At 39.9% G+C, this 22,685-nt stretch overlaps 1 protein-coding gene across 7 annotated transcripts in view; it reads right to left on the bottom strand.

Annotated features, from left to right (window-relative positions):
* LOC5574124 (alpha-catulin) overlaps nucleotides 1–22,685 on the bottom strand; it is a 598,722-nt gene that overhangs the window by 85,077 nt on the left and 490,960 nt on the right. For all 7 annotated transcript variants that reach the window (XM_021853434.1, XM_021853430.1, XM_021853432.1 and 4 more), the window contains one exon: nucleotides 3,607–3,710. In XM_021853434.1, coding sequence (XP_021709126.1) covers nucleotides 3,607–3,710 — 104 coding nt within the window. The remainder of the gene's footprint in view (nucleotides 1–3,606; nucleotides 3,711–22,685) is intronic.

Raw genomic sequence — 22,685 nt, forward strand, 5'->3', positions numbered from 1 at the left:
AATAACCATCAAGCGATCTTTGACAAGGATCGTTTCGTCGAAGCACTCCGAGCAGTAAGCGATGCTCCAAACATGGATGCAGGAGAGCTGACAGAAGCGTTGGCGAGAGCGTGTGAAGCAACTATGCCGAGAAAATTGGAGCCAAGGAATCAGTGACGTCCTGCATACTGGAGGAAAGACAAGCTCAGAACCCTCCGTGCAGCATGCTTAAGAGCCGCGTTCAAACGGGAGATAGCGACGAGTAAACCTACGTGCTACAAGGAATTTGGGCCAAAAAGCTGACGCAACTCACTGGGACAACGCCTATCGAGTAATGATGGCGAATCCTTTAAGTCGATAGTGGACGGTCTTTTTCCTACGTATGCTCTCACTGCGTGGCCGCTCACACCGTACGCTGACGTAGATGAAGAAATTGCCGATATCCAAATTTCTAACGCAGAGCTGATAACGATTGCGAAAGGAAGCTGAACAAAGCTTTTGGGTCCAGATGGTATCTCCAAGATACATTTAGGACAGCGTTGCAAAAGTGTCTGGCGGAAGGTTGCTTCCCAGACCGATGGAAGGTTCAGAAGCTGCTGTTCTTGCCAAAACCGGGAAAACCGCCAGGTGATCCTGCTTCACATAGACCAATATGCTTGCTGGATACTCTTGGTAAACTACTGAAGAAGGTCATCCTCGGAAGGCTGACGTGCTACACGGAAGTGCAGTTCAGATTCCAGGAAAAAGATTTCGACGATGGATGCTATTCCAATGGTCATCGCGTGCGCGGAGAATGCGTCCAAGCAGGAGAGAAGAAGCAATCGATACTGCGCAGTGGTAAAGATAGATGTGAACAACAAAATCAACAGAGCCAATTGGGAGGCTATTGCCGAAGCCAAACGCGGGTCCCCGAATATCTGTGTAAAGTTCTGCAAAGCTACTTTCAGAACCGGGTACTGGTTTACGACAAGACCAGGGAAGGATGTCAACCAAAGTAATGGAGGGAGTTCTACAGGGATCCATACCTGGTCCAACACTGTGAGCACAGACAAACAGACGTAACACTTAGAACAAATCGCGATTTAAATCATAGTCGCGAGAACATGTACGCCCAATGCTAAAATCACTGTGTTTGGCCGATGGACCAACAGGTGGCGGTAGTGTGTAAACGTCAAACATGAACAAAAACGATGCGAGCGCTACGGGTGGTGGATTGGCCACCTACCATATATTTGAATCAACCGTTAAAAAGGTGGTCGATGGACATCGAAGAGAGTGTGACGTCTGTTTGTCTGTGCTGTGAGTATGATGTACGATGGAGTGCTAACATTGAAACTGCCGAATGGAGTCAAGATCGACGGGATGGCAGATGACGTCCTTCTTGCAATATCTGGCGAGACTGTGAATGAGGTGGAGATGCTGATGGCGGAATCGCTAGACATCATTGAATCGTGCAGCTTGACTCCTGCAGTTTCATAAAACGGAGGTGGTACTGGTCAGCAACTGCAAGACGATTATGCAGTTCGCGATCAACGTCAGAGGACAGGTTAGTTCCACCGTCGGGGACTAGGCCGAGTAGCATCAATCGTTATAAACCACCAGTTTAGGGTCGTAGGAGCGCCAGTGAACCAGAAGTCCTCCTACCGGAATCGCAGGACCGACCTCGGTCGGAGCTCAAAAAGCAGCAGCGGAGAGTAGTCATAGAGTAGCGAAATGTACATGAGTGTCCAGTAGAAGTTCAACAGGGCTCTGACGAGGGGCCAGCCCAAGAAAAGAATGTGTCGTCGCACAGAAAGCTGTGCAAAGTCCCTGCAAACGTTAAGGCGCAAAACATGTAATCGCAAAGATACCGTAAAAATGTCGTAGTGAGCAGCGTTTTTGACTATATTAAGCTCCAACAGCGAAATACCAGAACGGCTAAAGGCTGAGACTGTCGAAGTGGTAGGGAAAGTTTTGTAGAGGTTAACGTGAGTCCCACACCGTGCCAACATACAACAGGCCAGGAGGCCAGGCTTTTGAAGCTTTTTTTGTATCCTACTATAAATAAAAAAACAGGGTGGTAGTGGTTACGACTAGAGGTGACATGGCGCCATAAGAGAAGTCGCCCGAGTTGCTACGAACGATGATCGATCCCGCATAACGACACGAGCCCACGGCCCCTTTCGCCGTATAAATGCTGCAGATGAAGGAGAAGAATTGCCGAGGGTGACGAACGAAGATCTTGACAAAGTCGTGAAATCATTCTCGTCAAATAAAGCACAGGGACCCAAAGGTATCCCGAATGTTGCACTTAAAGGCGCATTCAATGCGGATCCGAAATGCAACGCTGCATAGATCAAGGAATCTTCCCGGATGTATGGAAGCGACAGAAATTGGGCAAGTTATAAGAGAGGTTGATCCTCAACAGGCTATTACCGTATAGGGAAATGCAGCCTGTACTCTGGATGTGAAGAATGCGTTCAATAGCGCAAGCTGGGAAGCAATAGCTCATGCACTTCACCGCCTCAAGGTACCGGTGCAGTTGTGTAAGCTTCTAGAAAAGTATGTTGATGGTACGATTTTAAGTATGACACAGAGGAGGGGCAGAAAAGCGGTGGATACCGTGGGAGTACCTCAAGGTTAAATCCTGGGCCCGATGTTATGGAATGTGATGTACGGTGACGTACTAACGGTGCCCCTTCCGATGGCTGTTAAGATTGTTGGCTTCGCCGATAATATCACCCTAGTGGTCTCTGATGAATCGATGGAGGAAGTAGAGTTGACAACAGCACACTCTATCTCCATAGTCGAGGAATAAATGAAGTATAGGAAACTGCGACTGATCTATCACAAAACTGAGATGGTTCGAGCAGCGTACGCTTATCTCGATAGGTGATTGCACCATAGAGTCCAAGCGATTAGGCACCTTGGGGTAAGAATCGATGACAAGCTCAGCCTCACTAGCCACGTTCAGTATGCCTGTAGAAGTGCATCTACAGCTATAGCGACGTTTTTGAGGATGATGTCTAACAGCTCCACTGTATTTGTATCCTGTACCGAGGTATGGAGGACAAATCTGGTCAAAAGCGTTTAGAACGAGCAGAAACCTAAAGTGGTTAGAAAGCACGATTCTTAAGAGCCCATGTGAATCATAGCTGGTATAATGACCATCGGGTTCATCATCAAAGAAGAAGTTCTATGTATCAACCAAAAAGGTACCAGAGGAGTCCGTAACACGTGTACAAATACAGCACTAAGAGGTTAGCAGCCGAAATGGAATAACTCCACAAAAGGTAGGTGGACCCATCGGTTAATACCAAATGTGTCAGATTGGTATACAAGAAACGATGGTGAACTTCCATCTGACACAGTTTCTGTCAGGATATGGTTTTTATTCGCATTTATCTGCATAGGTTAGAGCATGCAGAATTACCTACGTGATTTCCACCTTGTAAAAGGAGCTCAGCTATCAATAAAAAAGCTGACATAATATATTTCGTTACTGATATTATTTGTTCATATTTACGCTGAGAAATTGCGTGTCAGACTCGACTGTGATAATGAGAAATTTGGGACGTATCTCAATGGATGTAATTGGCATAATATAGAACTATAGAATCATAATCCCCAACCAACATGACAACTTACCCTAGAAGACGTCAGCAACATCATCGTCGATCGCTCCAGTACCTGTCGTGCCGACGACATTTGCGCTCTCCGCCGTTCGTCCTTCAGATCGTTCTGTCGATTACCTACAAATATCGTCGTAAAAGCGAGAAACGAAATGAACCAATATTAATTCTCGATTCAGTCAACACACGTTCGTAATAAAAACACGAAACACTTGAGCTTTTCCACACGTGCAGGCAATTTCCCGAGAAAACGATGGTTCTGCGAGGCCCACCATGGATGGGCTCCCTCCTGCCAGCACAGGTCGATCAATTAAATTAATCCCATTAAATCTTTCACATCCGGGAGAATTTATGGCAAGCAATTATAATCTCGTCGTCAGTAGCTAATGTGTGCGGCTTTTCCAAGCTACATCGCAGTATAAATCAATGGCGACCGACGTGGAGGAACCTCACACGCTCCGCATGCACTGCACACACGCAGTCAGTCGTCAGTTGGGGATAAGTAGCTCTATCTGGGAAACCACGTAGCAGCAGCGGTGGATGCTTTACTGTCGGTTGTAAGAGTATGTGATATTTGTAAGGATTCCGTCAAAACCGGAGTGACTCTAATAGTTTTTTTTTTTTGAAAGAACATTTACACATTATTTCTTTAATATTTTTGCTTTATATTTTTAAAAACAAGTTATCGATTTCGATTAGAAGATCTATAATTTTTCATATAATTGTAACCCGACAGAATCGGTTAACTTCGGTAATGGGTAGGGAGAGATCTCCTAGGGTGCCGGTACCAATGGTTGTAATATACCAGTAGATTGGACTATGGAATAAAACGGACATTTTTCGATAAAAACGACATGTGCTATTTTTGGTGGATAGATCGTCTCTAAGTTAGTCGATTTGCCAAATTTCAGCTATTTATTTGATCAAAAGGTCATATAAATAATTAAGTTTAGGCAAAAAAATTGCTCTCTTGCACCAGTAGTTGCCGTCGTGTTCCAGTAGTGGATCAACGGATGGAAGCAGTTCTTAAAATAGATGTATAAAAATGAAGAAAAGCCCTAGAGATGATCTTTATGCTTCATTCGAAAGATATTAGTTGCTGTTCCGAGGGAAAAATGTTAAACCTGTGTAAAAATTTACCATTTTGTTTTAAATTCCTTGCATCATTACCGAACGTCTACTACTGGAGCACTAGCGCAACTACTGGAACACGTGTACCAATAGTGTCTCAAGGGATTTTATATTAAAGCAATAGTTTTATCACTCTTTTTTATATTTTTCCCATATAGTAGAGGTTGAAATCTTTCTGTTGACGCCAAAAGATCTCTGTTAAGGCTTTTCGTTATTTTTTATGATTTTTTATAGCTTAGGTAGTCCACTAATGGCACCGGAACCCTAGTACCGGACTTTTAAGGGATGTTTTATTTTTGTCAGTGCTGTAGATGGATTAAAACTTTGTGTTGGTCACAGAAACACATTAATAGCTTGGATAATTACCACGCGATCACTCATTCTGCAGTGATTATGAACTAGAGTGCTATGTCACATCACTGTTGTTGGTTATCAAATCAAAGTGATATTGATAGTTTTACTAAATTAGCCATCAGCTGATATGACTGATATTGAGCAACTCTGAAAAGCTACAACTGTACCTTTTAATTCCACCCTAATTTTTTTCTTTGACAGATACGCGTATTTCGACTACCATTTGTAGCCTTCTTCAGTGTCAGTTACTCTTATCCACTGTGGATATGGGTAGCCGGTACGTGGTAGTCAAAATGTCCATTTGGGCTGCGAAGCTGGGCATTGATTTTTCCTGTAGAAAACTGAGTTGGTTATCCTTTCTAGTGATCCAGCAGAGATTGAGCTTAAAATTTGGGTTAACCCGTATAGGCCTGAGTGAAAATAAAAAAAAAACTGAAACTCTCACAGCTCAGTGAATATACTTAACGAATTTCAATTATTTTTGTCAGTATACTTGCCCTGTGGCCGGAGTTATTCCGGTGGGTTACTGGGTCAGGTCAGGTGAAAAGGTTTATGTGTTTTGTGCTCCTGAAGGTAGGCAAACTTCAAGTCACAGATGGTTTCCAGAATCGGTTGTAATGTGTACAATATATCAAATAATTTAAAGAACGACTTATTATTATTCAATTCAAACGTTTCTCGAAAGATCAGTGTGAATCTTTCGAGAAACGTTTGAATTGAATAACCATGTTTCCTACAAATAATCTTTTGCGGGTCCCCAGGACGCCTCGAAATTACTATAAGGTGGCCAATTCATATCTAAACATCTGTGTCAAACTGGAAACGCATTTGTGTGAGCTATTATGTTTGATCTCAAATTTTAAGAGCATGCTTGTCCGTTTTCTAGTGTTAAATTCACAGTCTGGGCAGCTAAATGGCTGAAGACGGTGTCCGTGTCTTTTCTTTTATAAAATACACTGTGCCCCTGCTGACGCGAGCAATATTGGTATTTGACAGTAAGAACGACCGAGAGGGAAAAAGAAAGAAAATAGATCGGGTATAGAATAATATGTGATTTGTGTCTGGAAAATAATAAAAAAATCAATATATTGCATAATTGACCTGTAAATCCACTTCTGTAATATTCACTCGATTGTTTCAAGTACGCATCTTTCACAAGCAGGGATGCCAGGTAGGTAGACATGTCTTACATTGGAAGACATTCGAGGAGCGTTGAAGACATTTGGAACACGGAAGATATTTGGAATACATTTCAGAATTTATGGAGACATTTGAATGACAATTTCATATTTCCAAGATAAAAAATAAAATAACTAAGTTAAGGTGTTTACAAAATGAAGCCAAACTTTTAATTTTCAAATGCAAAAGACTTGAGAATCTGACAACAGTTTCCGTTGAAAATCAATCAAATTGCTCGCTTTCTGGTGGTGACCAATGTGATAATTTTTTAACGCTGATCGCTGTTTGGTTCTCAACACTTGTGCTCTGAAAAATGTGAGGTGTGGCTTCGTTCTATAATCATCTTAAATATAACAGGAACTATTGTAGAAGTTTCTTATAATCCCTCCCCTAATTCTAAAAAAAATCTATTGATTCCTTCTGGTATTTATTTAAGAACTCTTTCAAGAATTGTTAATACTTTCTTATATCAACTCTCCCAGGGATTCCAGGAGAAGTTCTTTAAATAATGTTTGCAAGGATTTTATTTCGTAGATTCCTCCAAGATCTCTTTGATTTTCCTTGTTTTTTTTTGCAAATCCATCAAAGGATCACTACATGAATTTATTTTTTTCATGTTTTTTAGAGTTGTCGTTAAAAATTGTCCATGACTTATCCAAAAAGATCCTCCAAATTCCTTTTCAAGGATTCCTCCTGGAACCTCTCCAGAAATCTTTAAAACATCCAGGATTCCTTCAAAATCTTTTGACAATACTTCGAAGAATATCTGTAGGAATCCGTTGAAGATTTAAGATACTTCAGGAAGATTCTGATTCCAGCAATCCTTGTGCAAACATCGTAGACATTCTATGCTGTATGTTTTAAATCAATCACTAGACGAATGCTAAGAGATGATTTTGGGAAGAATTAATGAATTAAAAAAATGGTGTAACGGTTGGTGGAATTCATGGAGCATTATTATGCAGAAAAGTTTATTATTGAAAAGAATCCCTGTAAAGTTTTGTAGAGCAATTGATGAATCCGTTGTTTAACTAATGGATGTACTTCTGGAGTATTTTATTATTAGGCAAAAAAAATTAAACCAGGGTTATTTGGTAAAGAAACCTTGCGATTTTTTCTAAAGATAATTTTGACAAAGTAGTATTTGTTTCTTAACGAAATTACTAGAAGATACCCTAGAGAACTACGGGGCCCAGATAGCCGTAGCGGTAAACGCGCAGCTATTCAGCAAGACCAAGCTGAGGGTCGTGGGTTCGAATCCCACCGGTCGAGGATCTTTTCGGGTTGGAAATTTTCTCGACTTCCCAGGGCATAGAGTATCTTCGTACCTGCCACACGATATACACATGCAAAAATGGTCAATTGGCATAGAAAGCTCTCAGTTAATAACTGTGGAAGTGCTCATAAGAACACTAATCTGAGAAGCAGGCTTTGTCCCAGTTGGGACGTAACGCCAGAAAGAAGAACCCTAGAGAACTTCATAAACAACTTCATAAAACGTTTCTCTGCTTGAAATTTTTTGGAAGTGTTTCCGATGCCTCTTCGGATCAAATCGTGCAAAAGCAGGATATCATTGAAATATCAAGAAAGCTTAAGGTCTTATGATTAACTTTTGCTAGAATTTACAAAGACATTCCTTTTGAAATTCTTGAGGTAATGAGAAAAACGTGTGAGAGAATCTCTGGATAGATTTCTTGAAGTGTTCCTGGAGTAATTCTTGGAGAAATCCCTAAAGAAACTTCTAAGGAAAGTTTTTGAGTTATAATACCTAGAAATTTTTCCGATGAATTGCCTGGAGTAATTTCGAAAAGAATTTCTGAACAAATTAGAGAAATTCTGGGTTTTTTCAGAATGATTTTTTTCGGTATATCAAAATCAAACCCATTATAATATCTTGGAAGAAATAACAAGAGAATACCGTGGATGACATGATTAGAGGAATATTAATGGGAACCTCGAAAGAATTCATAGATTGTGTTGACTAAAAAACTGTTTTTGTGAAATCATTTGGGGAGAATTTTCTAGGAAGGGTGTGACGAAGTTCCTTATATAATTCTAAGAGTTTCTGGACGAATCCTTACAGATTTTTTTTGGAAAAGTTATTTGAGGTATTTCGGAAAGAATTCTTGGATGAATACTTGTGATTAGTTTTTCAGGAATTCTGGGAGGAACTTCTTAAAAGTTGCTCAGTAATTTTGCAGCAATTCTTGAAAACAAAAATCCTTGCCCTGGAACAGTCGATGTGTTACAGCGCCTTTGACATTTTCTGGAATTTCTTCTCGAATTTCCCTTTTTAAAAAATCCTCAATCCTTTTAAATTTTTAATGAATCCGAATCATAATTTTCACCGGAATCCTCTACTTCCTTATCTTTCATAAATTCTCAACTCAACAATAAATGCAATATAAAATTTCATCTTGGCCGAAAATTTTGATTCTGTTTGAATCATTAAGAAAAAATTTCTATATATATTTTTAGGTTGAAGACATTGGAAGGCACAGAAGCAGGCTTAGCAGTACGGAACTACGTTGTTAATATTGTCATTTTTTAACCTTTAAAGTGTTCGTTCAAAAATTTCAAGCTGAAATTTTTGACATCCTTTTCTCTCATGTTGTTAAACGTGATCTTTTGAGTGTATTACAGCCCCCATTCTTACACAAAATATATCGTTACTACGCTATACTCTGTTTTCCTTAGCTGTCACTCTTTTCTGTTTTAGAAAAAACTGCTTTTCACTTGCTAATAATGCCTTCAATTTATGAACAACGTTTTGTTATTGACACATAGGTATATGTGGAGTATATCTAGTTTGGAATTTCAGATATATAAAAATCAGAAAGCCGGTGTTTTACTTTCAAGAGATTCTTAATCATTTTCATTTTATAGTGTCCACTTGAGATATTTCATCAAGGTATACCGAGGCAAATTAAAACAGATGTGGCAAAATCAATTGCAAAGTTTAGAATAAGATGTCAAAAAACCTTAGCAGATTTTTCTTCTTAAAAAGTTTGTTCCATTTGTTGACATAATGTTTTTCTAATGACATTTCTCATCATTATTAAACCTCACAATGAAATCTTGCCATTCAAACCTGTCTCGGTGCACCATAAAACATAATAATCTCTGCTCGTTTCCGCAAGATTTACAAAAAGTTTCAGAAACATCCCTTAGGGGTTCCCAGAAAAATATGACTGTTTTTGGTATTGCTATGCCCAAGTAACAATTGTTATTCCAACTGGGTTAATCTAAGTTTATGAAAGTTTTATAGTAGATTTGCATATTTTTCTAGGTTTAATAGTAATTTTCATCCAGTACAAATGATCTTGGACTGTTTTGGGTTTCAACACCTACCTTTGATAATTTGGCAGCATTAAAATCCATGCGTTAATAAACTAATGTGCGAATACTTTTCTCCAAAAGCAGAAAATGTAAATAAACAAACGTCAAATTGAGCTCCTATTGAATAAACCGAACAAATCTTATCACGACCTTCAAGAAGATCAGTTTGTATTCATCGAGACTGCCTTGAGCGTAAGAACTCTCAAGTGATATTTGTTACACTTGCCCGAGTTCAGCTTAATTTATTATGATTCTATGATGGTGTTGAGTAAAACTACAGCCATGATTAGTGAATATCGATGCTTTGGGATGGAAGCCATGATGGGAGAATCAGTTCCCATGAATTGCGTAAACAAAACTTTCAACAGGTTCCAGGGGCTTCTAGTGTGAGTTTGAAATGGTTTCTAGTGATTTCCGTGGGTTTAAGGAGAGTTTCCTAGCGATGACCAAATAATTTTTATATTTCCCAAAAGTACCGAAATCACAGTGAGTCAAATTTTTTTTTTTTAGGAATCCCCAAGGAATAATTTTTTTTAGACGTTCTAGAGGAAATTCTAGAGGCATTTTAAAGTGAATTTCAATAGTTTTATTTGTGTATATTGAAAATAGTTATCCTAGGTTCAAGGTTGCTTTAAATTATTTATAGGGAGTGGTCTGAGAAGTCTCTAGTAATCCCTGAGAACACCTCAGAACCTAATGTGTAATCTTGGGAACTTCTGTAAACTCCTCTGGAATTCTCAGCAACAGTTACGGTTACGGAACCCTTTGTAATCTACACGGATAAAAATCTGATCCCCATACCATGATTTACAAATCATGAAATTCATAAATTGATTAGGTCATAATATCAGGATCACAAATCATGGTTCCTGGAGTCATAATCATGATTCCTCAAAAGCGTAACATCCAGTGTGAAAACAGTAAGCGGCGCACTTTGCATCATCTCATTCGTATCGATCACTCTTAATTCAAAATGACGAAGCGGTTGAGTGGTAGAGTACGTGGCTCACAATCGGAAGGTTCTTGGCTCGAGTCTCGATATGTGCTTTTTTAACTTTTTTTTTATTTTGTCGATCATAAACGGATGCGCGACTCAGCATTTTTGGCAAATGAATCATGATTCCGAGCAATCAGCTACAAAAACCTAACGCGTGTGTTGCGTTACGGCAATCTGACTCATGATATCATGAGTCCAAATCATGGTGTATTTTCATAAGACGAAAACCCGCTGGAATCATGATATCATGAGTCATAATCTTGTTTTTGGATTCTGATTTCTACCCGTGTAAGCCCCTGATAACTTTTTGGGAATCCGAAACTATAATATCTTATCTCCGGCAAAGGACGCCTGAAATTGTTCGACTTTTTTGCTGGTTTCCCAATACCATAATGCGAATGCGTTCATTTAGCTGCCCCCTGAAATCCCCTCCCGAGCCTATTAGAATCCTATAGAAATGTTTTGCAATCCCATGAAAACGCCTAGGAGTCTTAAGGGCTTGATTTCTTCAAAACTATTTGGTTTATAATCCTAAACCTAGTCCAAAACTTTGTTTCATGATCTAGATTAGCTTCATTTATCAACATTCCTGATGTTTTGCCAAATTTTATGAGTTACACACATTGGCCGGAATTCCGTCCTCCAAAAAATCATGCAATTCAATCCCAAAGGACAGGCCAATTCTTATTTGAGCCATTAAAAAAAGGGAAATTTTAAAAGCCGCTTTTTGTGGTAAAATGGACAAATCCAAAAATAAAATAAAAACAAAACCATCGCTGCTAAGTTTACCAAATATACTACGGTTTTCACCTGAGTATTGTACGTACGGTGCTACCCAGATCGATATAATCAGAAAAAATCTTCATCAAATTTGTGCTCTCCAGTCGTTGTTTATGGCTAACCTGGATGTCTGACCAATTTCTGTGTTAACCATATTTTTCATAGCTTTTTTCAAATATTTCTCTGCAGAACTTGTAATTCTTTGTGTAATTTGATTTTTTTTTCACTGTGTTACATTGAAAGTTGAGCTTAATAACGGACATTCCTTCTTTCTTACTCATACATCTTCCAACAATCTACATTGATGTACATTGTACTGAGTAAGAATCAATCAAAAGGATCGAAATTGAAAAAAAAAACAGATTTAGCAAGGAAGAAAGGCAGCATACACTCGTCGGGCAAAGAGATAAAATTATTCTTCAAATCAAAGAAAGGTTAAGGAAATGTTGAACGTGAATGCTCAAGTTCACCTAGTCCAGATTATTGTGATATCTTTTTTCTATGAAATGTGTTTCGTAATGCCTTGTAGTACCTGAGTTTATAAAGTGATTTATCACAAATTTGTGCATCATTTATTTGCAGTTTGTCATACTTAACGGTATTGGAATACCTCATTTATCTATTTTAAAGCAGTGTTGATATACTCACACTCAAAGCTCAATCAATACGCTGTCCCGTGAGAGCAAACTCATTTGAGATCTGCTTCGCAAATCTCACGCTTGAGATTTTGATGCAAAATCACTCAATCAACTCAAACCGTAAAAATTGATTCAGTCGCAAAACCTGTCAAAAACTCGAAAGCTGCTGTTTACGTTAGAAAGGATTACTATAATTTTACCAGACTAACAAGAAATTAATTGAAATTATTATTATTGAGTAGTGTGTGATCCTTTGACCGTGACGCTTGCTCCTGCGGGGGCGGGTGAAGCGGTCAAGCAGGATTAATCGTGTTTCGCGCGCAGTGCAGTGGGGGGGAGAAGAGTGGCGTGATTCGCGGGTTTATTTAGTAGTGTGTGATCCGACGCTTGCTCCTGCGGGGGCGGGTGATGCGGTCAGAATCGATCATGTTACGTGCGTAGTGTAGTGAAAAAGTGTATTGTATTTTGCGGTAAGCTCAGTGCTGCGACGGAAGAAATAGCATTACATCCTGGTAAAATCATTCTTTATTATTATTTATCTACCTATTTCCATATGAAACTAAATACGTGCCAGGGTCGAAAATTTAATTTTCGATTCGGGAAGTGTAAAAATATTTCAGATATCCATTTGATATCTGGGTGTTTTTATGCGGGGCTTACTGTATATGAAAATGACCTCAGAATGTGTGTGTATTTACTGCCATTCTTGAAATGGGTCGTTGGAATTTCAGTAGAGCTATCACCTTTCATCTCCTGGGCTAAAATTGTCTGCAGATATGAAGATATCGAAGGGTATCAATAAATACATGCATACAATTTTCTTCCATAAAAGCACTGCCGGTCAGTGGGAGGTGGATTGTATACACACACACACACACACACACACACACACTAACAAGAAATTATTGCCTTGTCTGAGTTAACTGCGAAATTACGAGACAATAAGTCAAGAAGGTGAGCCAACTCATCCTTGTTTTTTTTTTTGACTGCTGAGTTGCGTGATTTACAACTTACGCATGATAAATCTCAAGCGTGAATTATGAGGAATTGAGTTTTTCACGAATCCGTTCCCATATCCAAACTCCCAGTGTTTTCTTGTGGAAGTGCAGAGGACTCCTCGGCTTTTATAAAGCAAGTAACACGTCAACATTTCCCTCCCATTCCCAAATTGACCTCATGCTAATTTCGTTTCGTCAACATTAGAGATACCGTGTATCGCTTCCATCCGTATCGACCTGACATATCGCATACCCTTAGCGGGCTGTGCATCCAACCGTGACCACATCGTCACCATCATCATTACCATCATCATCACAGCAACGCCACATTCTGTCCTGTCCTCGCAGTGCTGTATGTTATTACATCGGAACAGCCATCATAAATCCTTTTCCCAGTCAAACACACACACACGGACACGGGTTCCAACGAGGACTAACGAGGAGCTTCCCGATGGCGGAGTCTTGCGGATGAAGACAAGCAAGGGCGGCAGATGAGATCGAGAAAGTATTAGACTGACTTCCCACCATAAAGTGGCCATCTAATGCCCTCAGCTGGATGGTTTGACCCTAGTTACGTCCCGGAGCGCTTGTCATTTGAGCCTTCTAATGGTGATTGCAGTTTCTTTCGATGCGACAAGCAGTCTGTTCCGTTTTCTGGAAAGGGGTATTTTATGGTGGGAAAAAGGATGAACCAGGGACGAGGTGGTTGGGGACATGTAATAATCATAATTTGATTACGGCAAAGAAAATATTAGATTATTGGGAGCGGGATGGGATGGGCGTTGCAGACTGTGTTTGTCGAGCGGCGACGGAAGGATCCCAGTTCATGACACGATTAAGTTAATTGACGGTCCTTAGGGGGATCATAATATGGCTTCGAATTTCCCATACTTGAAAGATGTGTTCGGCTGTAGCGTTGAACTTTGTTCATTAGATTGCTTGGCACATTCTTGTCCCAGCTGTCGCAAAATGTGTCTTTTGGTAATTTTTGGTTCCTGAATATGTTCTTCTCGAGATGGGGCTTCTTTGGGAGCATCAAAATCATTTTCAAAATTTTATTTTGAATCCTTTGCCGTCTTCCTGATATTACAACAGCTGGTCCATATTGGTACAGCATACAATATAGCCGGCCTGAAAATTTGTTCGAAGATCAATAGCTTGTTCTTAAGACAAAGTTTCGGTGTTTTGTTAATGATACACTTATTAACAAAAAACCGAAACCCAAGTCCAAGTACATTTTCAGATTCCACAAATCAACAACGGTTGTAGGACAAAAGGTCGAAGGACAGAAGGTCGAATGACAAAAGGTCGAAGGACAAAAGGTCGAATGGACAAAAGGTCGAAGGGACAAAAGGTCGAATGGACAAAAGGTCGAATGGACAAAAGGTCGAATGGACAAAAGGTCGAATGAAAAAAAAAGGTCGAATGGACAAAAGGTCGAATGGACAAAAGGTCGAATGGAAAAAAAAGGTCAAATTGACAAAAGGTCGAATGGACAAAAGGTCGAATGGACGTAAGGTCTAAATTGTACCGTTGAAAGGATTATCGTACACTCAGTTGCTAACATTTTAATCACAAGTTCCTCCCTTCTCATCCGATTAATGCTATTGTTTTCCAAACAAAACATTCATTTTCTGAATATTGGTTGTTATTATTTTGATACTTCAAAGCATAAATTAATTATTATTAGCTTTTTATTTCATACATTTTCAATAGAGATTTGTCCTTCTTTTAAACATTGGCTGTTCTTTTGGAGTTATACATTATAGTGATATTATACTGTTGTAGACACTTGTATCGACGATTATTCCTTCTTTTATACATCGGCTGTTCTTCATGGATTTCACTTTCACATCTTGCCTGTATTTATTTTTGAATTGAAATGTTGCCTTCTTATAAATATCGGCTGTTCTTTCTGCTTTACAGTGTTTATGAGCATTTCAATTGCATTTCTAACACAGGATTTTCCTTCTTTTGAAGTTTTGCTGTTTTAGGGCTATGCATTACAGTTTAATCTGACTGTTGGTTTCGACTGATTTAAATTAGCATCAGGGAAAAATAATCATCATTTTTCTGGAATTAGGTCCCAACTAGGGTAGAGTCTGCTTCTCAGCTTCTCTAGCGTTTACTGAGAGCTTTTCTGATAATTCGATCATTTTTGCATTTGTGCATCGTGCTTTTTATAAGAAGACGATCTGCAACCCGAACCGTTAGAAGATAGTTCAAGGAATGCAGGTGTGATGTCGCACCACCGACGATCTGAAATCTACCCATGCTCTGAATAGAGTTTTACAGAAAACACATACATTACTCTTGGACTCAGACTCATTTCTCTTCCGAACCACCTGATGGGTTTACTACGAGGAGAGGCTATTTCATGTAGCATTTTAACATATGCAGCAGAAAAAGCCTAGGCAAACTGCTTCTCTTAGCCGCCTTGAACATTGTTACAGGGAACCAGCCTCGGCGAACTCTCTGCTCTGCAGTCGACTCATGGCGGCACTCATGGTGCTATAATTCCAGTATAATATGAATGACAGCCGCAGTTACTGCATTCCAGCACTCGGCATCCCAACACATTGCACATCGAGTGGCATGCACCTCGATGCACTTAGAGTTACATAATTACCAGGAGAACATAAATGAACTAACGAGTCTCCAACCAAACCGCCTTTCAACGCATCGGAATCGTAGTGTGCTGCGCTAGCCGGAGGTTAACGAAAATTCTGAAAGCGCGCGCTAGGGGAGATTTAACACATGCGCTGCTCAGTGCTACGCTCGCCATCGGTATCCAAGTAGTAAAACAACTGCTCAGTAACGAAGAGTCTCTACAGCCATTTTTACCTCATTATGCAGGTGTCTAGATGGTCTACATGATACGGTCGAAGACGCGCGATCCGGAAGCTACAATTTCGATTCTCGTTTTAAAATTTTGTATTCACATCAATTATTGTGCTGTTTTTGAACAACGCATGTGACGAAGCGCATGAGACGCATTGAGAAATTACCCTAAAAAAAGCGAGGAACACCAAAAAGAATCTCAAAATCTACAGTGCACGGGTGAGCATGGAAGGAATGTGGCTCTTGCTCATAAAGCTACAGCACATACACAGTAACTCTGGATGCACAACGACCTGAAAAGTCTAACAAAATTTCACCCCGAAATGATCGTTGCCCAGCTAAAATTGAACCTCCCTCAGTATGGTCTCTCTGAAAATATGCGCGTATTCGTCACGTCTATTTGAGCTGTAGCGCTTGTGATAACTTGCTTTTTTATCTAAAGAGTATAGCCTTTTGTTCTTCCTAAATTGTTGTCCATTCGACCTTTTTTGTCATTCGACTTTTTGTCCATTCGACCTTTTGTCCATTCGACCTTGTTTGTCATTCGACCTTTTGTCCATTCGACCTTTTGTCCATTCGACCTTTTGTCCATTCGACTTTTTGTCCATTCGACCTTTTGTCCATTCGACCTTTTGTCCCTTCGACCATTTGTCCATTCGACCTTCTGTCATTCGACCTTTTGTCATTCGACCTTTTGTCCTTCGACCTTTTGTCATAGATTCATCAACAACCGCTAAAAGCATGTCGAAAAAGACTCCACTTACCGCGAAGGAAATTGGGCATTCGGCAATATTTATCACAATAAACAATTTGGCATTTTTCTAGCAGCAAACAATGGCAACAACGGCAGCGACTGTTACCCGGACCAGTTGATAACGCTTAGCTGCCATTGAAATGCAAATGTGAGACCCTGAGAACGTGCTTCTAGTGATGCCGACGACTCTGCAGAACCACTACCAGGTCCAGAGGACCAGCAGCGCCACAACGACGAAAACCAGCTGAACCGCATTTTCATGGAACATTATTCATTTGGGTTGCCGCGGCAGAGGGAGAGAAAATGGTTCCGATGCGTCGCATTTATTTCACCGCGATTCGCCCATTTCCGCTGAAGCAGGACGACGTCGTTTTTGACCTTCCGCTTCTCTAAGTGGTGGCGCTGTTTGTTATGCAACAATCGAAACTCGAACTTGCTCTCCTGGTGACCGTTAACGAACCAAGTCTCAATGCACAGCGGCAACTACACTGTTAGCTCAATTTGCGAACTAAATGGAGGGTTCGTAAATCATGGTTTTGCCTTTTGGAGGCTACTTGTATGAAATTCATTTTTATGGTTTCAAGAAATGGGGCTTTTTAAGGTGAAGATAAATCGAAGCCATACTTTAAATTTCCAAGAGCATTCTTTCCATCTGAAGAACCGAACACCAGTTTGAGCTGAAAACCTAATCGATTGGTCATCACCAGCTAGTGACCAATCGATTAAACATTGAACTAATGTTTGGTTCTCCAGATTTAATTTAATTTATTTAGTTAACATCTCAACAGGTAACACTGAAAATTTCACGCCACAATACTCGGTTCGTGGCCGCATCTCTCCACACGGTGTGCTGGAACACACATATTATCGAACTTGCATGAACATCTGATATTTTTTCACTAAAAGTTTGCCTTAGTAGACAAGAAAAGCATGTGGCATATTAAAAAATCTTTCATCGGCAATAATTTGAAAAAAAGTCGATTTTTGTGTTTTTGTCCTCTCCCCATATGTTTCATGAACAATAATAGAGACACTGATTTCGATAAATTTCAACGGTAAAAGACCAATTTGACACATCATGAACCCAAATTATTTATAAGAGGTTTTAAATTTAGCGTATTTTTTTTCAAACACCCACACAATATAACCAGCCCATGGCAGTATGCCACATTTTATGTAATCAATAGGATACTGGTACTAACATCAATTGCTACTAGTGCACGTGTTACAATAGTTTGGATTGTACTCCAGTAAAAGACTTTCTGAATTGGTGCAAAAGATTTCAAATAAAATAAGAAATTTGCATGTAAGTAAAACATTTTTGTAGTAGCAGCCATTTAATCTTTTGAATGTTGCGTACGAATAATCTTTAGAACTTTAATTTATTTGGAGACGAAGATGAAACGAAGCCACATCTCAAACTTTCAAGAGCTCAAATCTAGAAAATCAGAAAGCCATTCTATCTGAAAATTTGAACGATTGGTCACCACCAGCGAGTTATCAATCAATCAAGTTTTCAATTCAAACCCCTGACTCGTTTTCTAGATGCGTTACCATGTTACAATAATACATCTATATGAAAGTTGGCTTCCATCAGTGAATCAACTACCACTATGGAACATCGGATTCAAATACTCTTTCCAGTCCACTCATTGGATTCCAGAAGAACTGTTCAAGTTCTCAGCTCAATTGGTATAAATTAAATTTTGCGCCTGCCGTTCAATGTTTATACCAATGGAATATTGTATGGAAGGACTTGCTTATGCAATGAAAATCACCAGAGGTCTTCCATTGACAGCTATAAAAATTTCAACGTATACCTCAATTCATATTTTCACGATGAAGAACATTCACCGCAAATTCAATCTTTGGAGAAAATTGGCTTAGCAGTTTTGGTAGGAATTGAAAAAAAGGTTTTAAAATCTTCCCCGACGTTAAAACCCGATTGGGGTATTTTTAAGGATTCGAGTTTTTTTTTAATATTCAAAAATCCCAGAAGCAAAACAATTTATAGCTACAGTCAACGCTAGAAGTAAATGCCATTTGATTAAATTTATCCAGCAAAAACCTGTCTATACCTTTCTCTGAAAATTTAGGAAAGAAATAAATGTTTTAATATTTCTGGCGCAAATATTCTGATCTATTATGTTCTAATGGCTATATGCAATTGTATATTTGTAAAATATTATCTATTTTCTCAAGAAAACTCCTAACCTTCAGAACTAATGAATCCCAATGATTTCAATTATTTACAGAACTCAAGGACATTGATAATACTTATGTGTGGTCAGTAAATGTGAAGAAAGTTATATACGACATACTGTCATGGGCTGGTCATATTGTGTAGATGTATAAGAAATTGTCCTAAATTTTCATCGTTTAATAATTTATTTGGGTTTATAATGTGCCAAATTAATCTTTGAGCGGTTTAAATTCATCGAATTTAGTGTAACTCACTATTCTCCTATGAACCCCATAAATGGGAGAGAACAAAATACAAAAATCAACTTTTTTAAAATTTTTGCCGATAAAAGATTTTTTAATATGCCGCAAGTTTATCTTGTCTACCAAGGCGAAATTTTAGTGAAGAGTTGTGTTTGATCCTTCAACCTAAACGCTTGCTCCTGCGGGGGCCGGCGATGAGGACAGGATCAAACATGTCGCGCATCGGTCGAGTAAAGTGAAAAAGTGCCGCGTTCGATTAGTTCTTTTCGATCTTTCGACGTTGACGCTTGCTCCTAGGCAGTTCGTCAAGAAAGCCCGAGCAGTCGTCAGTTGTTTTCCCTTCTCAGGTCGCGCGCCTATTTTCTCTGAGTGCTTCTATATATCCAAGCAAACGAGTGAAGCTGAAAGTGGATTGTTGCTGTTCAAGGATGACGGATCAATTGGTGAGCTTGTTTCATGCTACTATTTCTAATCTATAAAATATGTATGACTGCACCATTAATCGTTTCAACGGTGAGTCGTAAATATGATTTTTCAACAAACTATGGAAGGTCCGTCACTGTGAGTGTCGACATAAACCTTGGTTCATAAATTATTTATGTCAATTTTTTTTTAAAGCACCTTTTTCCTTTTACCTCTATTTTTGTAATTAAGAAAAACTTTGAATGGTTCGACACTACGAGTGTGGACTTGCGAAAGGTTCACTTTATTCAACAAACTTTGAAAGGTTCGTCACATCAAGTGTTGGCATAATTTTTCTCTACATAGATATTGTTCATATCAAATGAAAATATTATATTTACATATGAGTATGTTTATATCTCACCAATAATTATTTATCATGGTCTAATCGCTTATCAAAGTGAATCCTGTGACCCAACGATCCTCTTCATTAACAAACATCCCTCCAAGTAACCTTTGTGGATATGCAGAGGCAAACACGGTCTTCAAATAGCAAAGGTTACACACTAACATTCCTTCCCCCAATCCCACCTGACTGCAAGGACTTGGCCGGCGCCATTATTGACCATGTATAAATAGAGGCACTGAATTATGCACACTGAAGAAGATTATGGCCAATCCCAGTCGATCTTCTAGTTGATTCTTTGTGCATTTTCACTGACTTCGGTCAATCACGGAATAGCAATCATTGATATGTGTAGTCAGTTCAATCTAAGCTAAGCTCTACCAAGGCGAACTTTTAGTGAAAAAAGATCGGAGGTTCATGCAAGTTCGATAATAAGTGTGTTCCAGCACACCGTGCTCCATCCTCGGTTCTGCACTACGCTCGCCAAATCGATACGCACTTGATCCACCCACCTAGCTCTCTGCGCTCCACGTCTTCTAGTACCAACCGGATCCAAAGCGAACAATCAATCTTTGCAGGGTTGCTGTACGGCATTCTTGCAACATGCCCTGCCCATCGTATCCTTGCTGCTTGGCCCACCTTAAAGATTCTGGGTTCGCCGTAGAGTTGGGCGAGCTCGTGGTTCATCTTTCGCCGCCACAAACCTGCATACCGCCAAAGATCGTCCTAAGAACCCGACTTTCGAAGACTCCTAGTGCTTGCAAGTCCTCCTAGAGCATCGTCCACGTTGCATGCCCGTAGAGAACTACCGGTCTTATGAGCGTTTTGTACATGGTACATTTGGTACGGGTGTGAATCTTTTTTGACCGCAGCTTCTAATGGAGGCCCAACTTCCACTGATGATGCGCCTCCGTATTTCACGGCTAACGTTATTGTCAGCCGTTAGCAAGGATCCAAGGTAGACGAAATCGTCGACGAACTCAAACGTATCCCCGTCTATCGTAACACTGCTACCTAGGCAAGCCATGCCACGCTCGCCCCCACTAGCTAGCATGTACTTTGTCTTGATTGCACTCACCACCAGTCCAACTTTTGCTGCCTCCCGTTTCAGGCGGATGTTCAGGTCTACCACCTTTTCTAATGTTCGGCCGACAATGTCCATATTATCTGCAAAGCAAACAAATTGACTGGATCTCTTAAAATCGTACCCCAGCTGTTAAGCCCGACTCTCCACATAAAGGCTCCCACAGATCTAACCGACTTTCTACGGCGACAGCGACAAACAATCTCCGCGATTTCGCTCATGTTTCGCTGCATGCACTGTTTGATGAGCCCGTCTAAGCCACAGCGAAGCGATTTCGCTGCGATTCGCGTCGTGTCAGTCAATATGGATCCAAAGAACAGTGCTTACAGCGACACAACAACGCAATGAACTTTGCCAGTCGATCGAACGGTTGCTGCAACATGAATTGGTTGACATACTTGGGGATGGAGTCAATGCTGGTCAAACCGTCTGAGCGTCTGTGGGCTGCATTAGATGAAGAAGAATGCACGATTCATCATGTCTACTGAATGTGTTCTGCTTATCGAATAATCAGTTAATATGCTGGTAGATCTTGTAGCTGCTTCTTCTTCTTTCTGGCGATACGTCCCCACTGGGACAGAGCCTGCTTCTCAGCTTGGTGTCCTTATGAGCACTCCCACAGTTATCAACTGAGAGCTTACTATGCCAATGACCATTTTTACATGCATATATCGTGTGGCAGGTACGAAGATACTCTATGCCCTGGGAAGTCGAGAAAATTTCCAACCCAAAAAGATCCTTGACTGGTGGGATTCGAACCCACGACCCTGCTTAGTCTTGCTGAATAGCTGTGCGTTTACTGCTACGGCTATCTGGGCCCCATCTTATAGATCCTATGGACTTTCTATTCGGACGTTCTTGATTCGCTTAGAACTGCTGCTGCATTCAACGAGATTCGCAATTATATTTACAGTGCATTTCTGGATATGTACTATATTAAAACTTCTTCAATAAGTAACAAGTCAGGATGACCTCGATAACAGGAAGTTTTTAGAAGGCCCAGATTGTTCATAAGCATTTTTTTTTTTCAATGAACATTATTTAGATAGATCTGAAGACTTGTATTTCAGGAGGCTCTTGAATGATACAACAACACAATCGAAGCGACATATTGCGCTGAACTTTTTTGCCCATGTTAAAAAATAAATGGCCCATAGTAAACCCTTGTAGATCTGGAGATTATACAACAGATCATTCTGGAGTGCAGTGCAAGTATGACCAATAATTTGATTAAGCGGTAAGCGGTAAACGCGCATCGATTCAGCAAGACCACGCTGATGGTCGTCGGTTCGTATCCCACCAGGCAACGATCTTTTCACAAAAAATGGCTTCGTAAAACGAAGTTTCAGTGTACCGGGGCGTCGCCATCGTCATCATCATTGCTGCATGGGCCAATTCATTTGGACAGCTTCTTACCGGGATGTTGTTCTTGTTCTGAATGTCGGACAACTTGGAAACACTTTATTGGATATGCTTCGCTCTCCGGAATGGTTTGTTTCCGACAAGGTAACGTGCCTTGAGCAGGGCCATAAATATTATTGTTCAATTGAATTGAATTGCTTGGCGACCTGAATTTGATCGGATTAATAACCGAAGCGAAATTGATTTATTAAAAAATGGATATTTCCGTTGCAGTAAGGCGTGCAAATTTCACGAAGATAGGTTCTGATAATGACATTATTTTTAAAGTGGTATGATTTCCGATCTGGTCAAAATAACGTATTGAATTGGCACATTCGTCGATTTC

The sequence above is a fragment of the Aedes aegypti genome, chromosome 3 (genome assembly GCF_002204515.2).
Source record: "Aedes aegypti strain LVP_AGWG chromosome 3, AaegL5.0 Primary Assembly, whole genome shotgun sequence".
Classification (NCBI taxonomy): domain Eukaryota; kingdom Metazoa; phylum Arthropoda; class Insecta; order Diptera; family Culicidae; genus Aedes; species Aedes aegypti.